Below are 5,370 nucleotides of genomic sequence, written 5' to 3'. Positions count from 1 at the left end.
AACCGACCATTGTATCTGGAACTCTGATGTCTTCGGTGCGCATATACCACCAAATTGTAAGAAACTTGGTAGGTGGTCTGGCCTCTTGACCACCGCATCTCCAAGGGAATACCAGCAGGTCCACCACGAATACCTATCAAAGGATCTACTACTAACGATGCCATTTTCTTAGCCTCTGGCTCTGAAAACGCAACACGTAAATGCAACGTTAATACAGAACGCGGTCTGCAAAGTGGATCGTTGGCTCTATCAATAAAATAAAAAAAAAAATCTATAAGTATATTTTAAATATACCTGAACTGTCTTCAAGAGGACGTTTCAATTTGGAATCTTGATTATTCTGTGCACCACCTGGATTTATCTTTGCGGCAATCTGGAAAGATCAATCGTAGATATAATTCAGAAGAATGCTTTACTTTCTAATTGAGTCATCATACAAGTCATTTCATTAAGTATATTTCAGTTAACCAAAATATCATACGCAAGTATTATATTACACAAATATTATACTCTCAGAGGCCAAGCTGATTACCCTCATAAAATAGAAAATTGCTCAAAGTTACAAACTAATCTTATCGCTCTGGAATTAGGAAATTTACAAATGATCAGTCTATCCCACGAGGCGCTCATACGTCACGGATAAGACTCTCCCGAATCGTGCCGCGTAAAATAGGCCGATCCGAGAGGTAACAGCCGCGAGTCGCCGCCGCCGAAGGACATGACGCTCTCACTCGCGGGAGACGCGCACGGCGCCGATCGCCGTCGTCGACGTCGTCGCCGCGGAGTCGCGCGATCACGTACCTGCTTGGCGCGTTGGAGTGCTGCCGCGAACGCGGTGCTCTGGTTGAAGTTCTGAGGCGGCGCGACCGCTGAGTAGTCACTCATATTGGTGCATGAAGTTGTCGGGACGGGTCGGGGGATTGAATCACGTTGCTGATGCTGCTGCTGCTGCTGCTGTCTGGGTCCAACGGTGGTCCGACGATCCGCCTCGCCGTCGCGGGCTCTGGCGCGCAGACGGAATGGAAACGGCGGCTCGCGGACGCGAGAACGACAAGCTTTTACGAGGCGGCGCGACGCCGTTCGCGAGGAAGGGAAAAGTTTACGGCGGACTCGGCGAGTGAAAGAACCGTACTTTCACGGGGAAAACGGCACGGCGCAAGCGTCCACCATTGGGTGCGCGACTCGTTTTAGTGAGGAAACTCGCGTCGGCAATCGCGGTGACGCGCGCGGGAAGCCGTCGAGGATGCGTTCCGAAAGTTCTGGCGGTATTGAAAAATCTACAGCACACTAGAATCCCCATCTATTTACACCATGGCTGGCAGAACCTGCAGAAGAAATAATGGACGCGTTCAGCAGGGCTGCGTTCGAGAATCACGCTCTTCGGAAAAATTCACACCTTGGCAGAATAGCAGAAAGCAAGAAAGCAGAAGCCAATCAGAACTCGCGCTGGTGAGCAGGGTCGAACGCCGGACGCGGTGTGAATCCTCCATTATCGCTAGAGACTTCTTCCCCTTAATAAAAGAGGTAACCGACTCGAGCAACTTCTTAGAATCGTTGCAAGTCGAGCAAGAACTGTTAAACTGTATCGACACGGACAAGCCGAATGCGTACATCGAAGATATGATAGCGCAGCAACAACCGTTACTCAAAGTTCTACGTCTCCTTTGCATACAATCGTTGACAAACTCCGGTCTAAAACCAAAACTGCTAGATTACTATAAGAGAGAAATAATTCACACTTATGGATTCCAACATTTGCCAACTATATTAAATCTGGAAAAGGCTGGATTATTGAAGCAACAGCAGTCAGTGCGACAATACGCAGTTTTAAGAAAAGCATTGAGGCTCACTGTCGAGGACGAGAGTGAAATAGCACCGAAAGATATCAGTTACGTACATTCCATATATGCACCGCTGAGCGTGAGACTAGCGGAGCAACTGGTACAACTAAACGGGTGGCAAGGATTGAATGACGTGATGGGATTATTACCAGGACCTACCATAAGCAGTGTCCCGTACAATGTATCATCATCAGCAAGACGTAAGTTAAGTCTAAATCTTGGTTTATTTATAGCTTGTTTTAAATGTTTTTTTTTCATTTTCAACAAAAAATAAATATTTATTTCAGGAAATTCTATTACTAGCGAAGATTCTAGTTCGGAACCACCAAAATTAATTCTAGTATTTTTTATCGGAGGATGCACTTTCGCCGAGATATCTGCTCTCCGGTTTCTATCGCAACAAGAAGACTGTAAGTGTCGTAATAGATTACGAAGTACTTGTCTGCACAAATCAATAAGTAAAGATTTATGGAATATAAATATGACGCAAACATAATACAAATTTTCTTTTAGTAAATGTCGAGTTCGTCGTGGGAACTACTAGGTTAATCAATGGCGACACGTTTCTCACTTCTTTAATGGAAGATTTGGAACGCACGTGAAAAGAAAACTGCTTTAATTAAAATACCGAAATAGAATATTTAAATTTTTTGTGATAACGAAAAACTGTAAATATATTTCTTCTCTATTTATTTTATATTCATCCAATTATATATATATATATATAACTCTAAAAAATAAGATGATTTTGTAACATTTATAGATGTTAATTTATGCATTTTGTACATATATGCATGTACATGAAAATACATTGCTGCAATAGGCGAATACATAATAAGAACTTTTCTATTTATATTACAAAATTCGTCGTGATACAATACGCGCGATTTAAGCATTTATTAGTATTATTAGTACAATCAGAGAGACTGGTACAATACGGTTTAAAATTTATATAGCTTTTATCTCCAGATATTAATAAAATTACAAAAATCTTCATCTTTTTAATAAACAAAAAGATTTCCCAAGTTTATAATTTCATAATTGAATTGATAAAGCGCGCGAACATGGACGACCTATTTACCGACACGAAGTGCGATCAAAGATCCTCGAGCCAGAGAGAAGCCTAAAAGAGGCCATCCCGGCCTTTTTCGTGGGACCGTCGGGCGTCGAAAGCCCCTGTACACTACCGCCAGTACATTTATTTTCGAAATTGGTACTACGTAGCCACGTTCATTTTCCGCACTGCCGATAAAACATCATTTTGTTGTGTATATATATATATATATATATATAGCACGGACGCGCACCAAAATGATGTTTTATCGGCAGTGAGTTATTTCTAATAAAAAGTATATATATATCTCTCCTATCAATTTAAAAAAACGAGCGAATTACGTGTCTGTTTTTGAACGAAAAACGGAATTAATACTTTCGATATTCATACGCATTTCCGGCATTTCGAAGCAAACTCACTCGCTCGTTCGCGATCGTTTGCGCGCGTTCGCGCGCGATTGTTCTCTTCAATCACAATTAATTATTAATTCCCGCACTTAACGAGAAGTTCAAGTTATTCATTGAAGCGTCTTCCCGCGCGATTCACTCATTCGAAGAAATCGAAACGGAGACGGGAGACGTGGTATCGTTTCACTGCGACACGCCGACACGCGGAACAATTAACGATTCCATTAAATTTCGGATGTATATCGCGCTTCGAATCATTTATTTCTCACATATGTACATATAATTCACTCACCATTCAATCATGACGCACTGCAGGAGAGCCACCAAATCACAGCCGGCAGGGTGATATGTACGGCGCGACGTCCAGGACAGCATTCGACGTTCATTTCGTCTAGCGACGGCATCTCACTCGTTTCAGTCGACACGAAGAAGGAATGGAATATTCGGCGTACGTTCAGCTTACAATACCCCATAACCGAATTTCTTTTCGTTCACGAGAAAGGAATATTACACGACGGACAACGTCTCACACCGACGTTGAACGTGTCGCGTATTACTTGCGCCGCTTGCGCGCGCCGTTGCCGCCGCACAATCGGGCGAGACGTCGAACGTGATTGGCTCACGAGTCGAGCCCCCGAGTCCGACCAATCACGTTCGGCCGCTCTCGCCGCCGGGCGCGGCGGCGTACTAGGCGCCGCCGCCGCACAGTCCGTACTAGCGGCGCGACCCGTGCGGGCGCGCGACCGTTGAGTCGGTTGAACTGAATCCGTCGACTTCGGAGCAGCGTACGTTCAAAGTCGACGCGCGGACGATTGTTTCTATCGGCGAGCCGGCCTTGCTACTTGTTCTCGTCGACGCTCGGAATGCCGTTATCTGCGGATATGTTACTCAGTCATTCTCCCGATGAATTTCGGACAGGTGTAAAGTGTGAAGTGTTTGTGCTCCGCGTGCGTCGCCGTGCTCCGTGCTGTGGATGCTGTTATTCGGAACGCGCTCGTTCATGCGATTGGCATTCCTGCTCCTCGTTCCGCGGGAATAATCGACGACACGCTTAATACTTTCAAATTTGCAAGTGTATCAAGTGTCGTGAATGAATGTGTCGCGCGAATCGGTCGCTCGAGGCGGAGATACGTCAAGGCGAAGGTACGGGAATTGTGAGTGATTTGCAGTTTGTCGTGAGATTCGCGGGCGATAATCGCTCATCTCGCCCCGCCATATGCCTGATGGACTCTCGAATGTGACATTCATTTACGCGGCATATCTCGTGTCGTGCTTTGAACGCGCTGTGCCGGAATTGTCGTGCGATTATCCCCGACCTGATTCTTTTCGAAGAACGGAAAGAGGGCCGAGTGACAACGTGATATCGTATCGTGATTCAAGTAAGTGATTCAAGTAACAGCACGCTGTGATACAACGTTCATGAATATTTCTTATTTTCGTGTATTTCGTGCCGCGTAAGTTAACGGTCCACAGTCGCGACTCCTCGTTGTGCAAAGCATTAATAGTAGGTACTTACATTCGCGAGATTTACGTGCTCGCTAGTTCGCTACCGTAAATTTAATCTTAATTGTGGTTTTGTTTAATCAACTGTGTGTCTTTACTAAAACCGTCCACATGATTCGCGTAGTATCTCGCGTCAAGATCTTGGAACATTTCATCACCATTAACGCGACTGCAAACGCAGTAATGAAACGCGGAACGAATCGAGGCAATCGGCGTCGCGACTCTTTCAAATTTGTACGAAAAATCTATCGATCTATGTTAGAAAACCGATAACTTGATTTTATGTTAATACCAGTTTTTATATCGCACAGTAAAGTACCTACTTATTCCTTCCCATGGGTACGACCTTGGCGAGGTGGGAAGGCCCAGTACCCAGTACGAGGATTTTACCCAAGCAAAACTCTTGTTCTGCTTGGATAAAAATCTAAAGACGGGGAAGCTAACGTACCCTCCGTCCGCCGATTTAATTGAATGAACGAACCGCAGCCGGTTCGTCGCGTTTGCTTCGGGAGTGCCGTTCAAGTAATCGGACTAAAGGATTTTTTTAAACGGGAGTGCCATACAG

General features: G+C 44.8%; 2 protein-coding genes across 2 annotated transcripts; one reads left to right on the top strand and one right to left on the bottom strand.

Annotated features, from left to right (window-relative positions):
- Positions 1 to 7: 7 nt before the first annotated feature.
- On the bottom strand, positions 8 to 1,152 carry LOC139786758 (uncharacterized; the record flags this gene model as incomplete). Its single annotated transcript, XM_071725875.1, has 3 exons — positions 802 to 1,152; positions 295 to 373; positions 8 to 181 (listed from the first exon to the last, which is right to left on the bottom strand). Coding segments are annotated over exons 1-3 (337 nt in total), but the record flags the coding sequence as incomplete, so codon positions are not given.
- A 63-nt stretch (positions 1,153 to 1,215) lies between these two features.
- Positions 1,216 to 2,538, top strand: LOC139786759 (vacuolar protein sorting-associated protein 33A-like). Its single transcript, XM_071725876.1, has 3 exons — positions 1,216 to 2,041; positions 2,129 to 2,251; positions 2,355 to 2,538. Exons 1-3 carry the CDS (start codon positions 1,312 to 1,314, stop codon positions 2,441 to 2,443), a joined length of 942 nt encoding a protein of 313 aa, XP_071581977.1. The 5' UTR covers positions 1,216 to 1,311; the 3' UTR covers positions 2,444 to 2,538.
- The last annotated feature ends 2,832 nt before the right edge of the window (positions 2,539 to 5,370 follow it).

The sequence above is a fragment of the Temnothorax nylanderi genome, unplaced genomic scaffold, assembly GCF_030848795.1.
Source record: "Temnothorax nylanderi isolate EJ_2023f unplaced genomic scaffold, tnyl_v1.0 TNYL_tig1141_pilon, whole genome shotgun sequence".
NCBI classification, from domain to species: domain Eukaryota; kingdom Metazoa; phylum Arthropoda; class Insecta; order Hymenoptera; family Formicidae; genus Temnothorax; species Temnothorax nylanderi.
The sequence above is the reverse complement of the archived record's forward strand: the minus strand, read 5'-3'. Positions and strand labels throughout refer to the sequence as shown.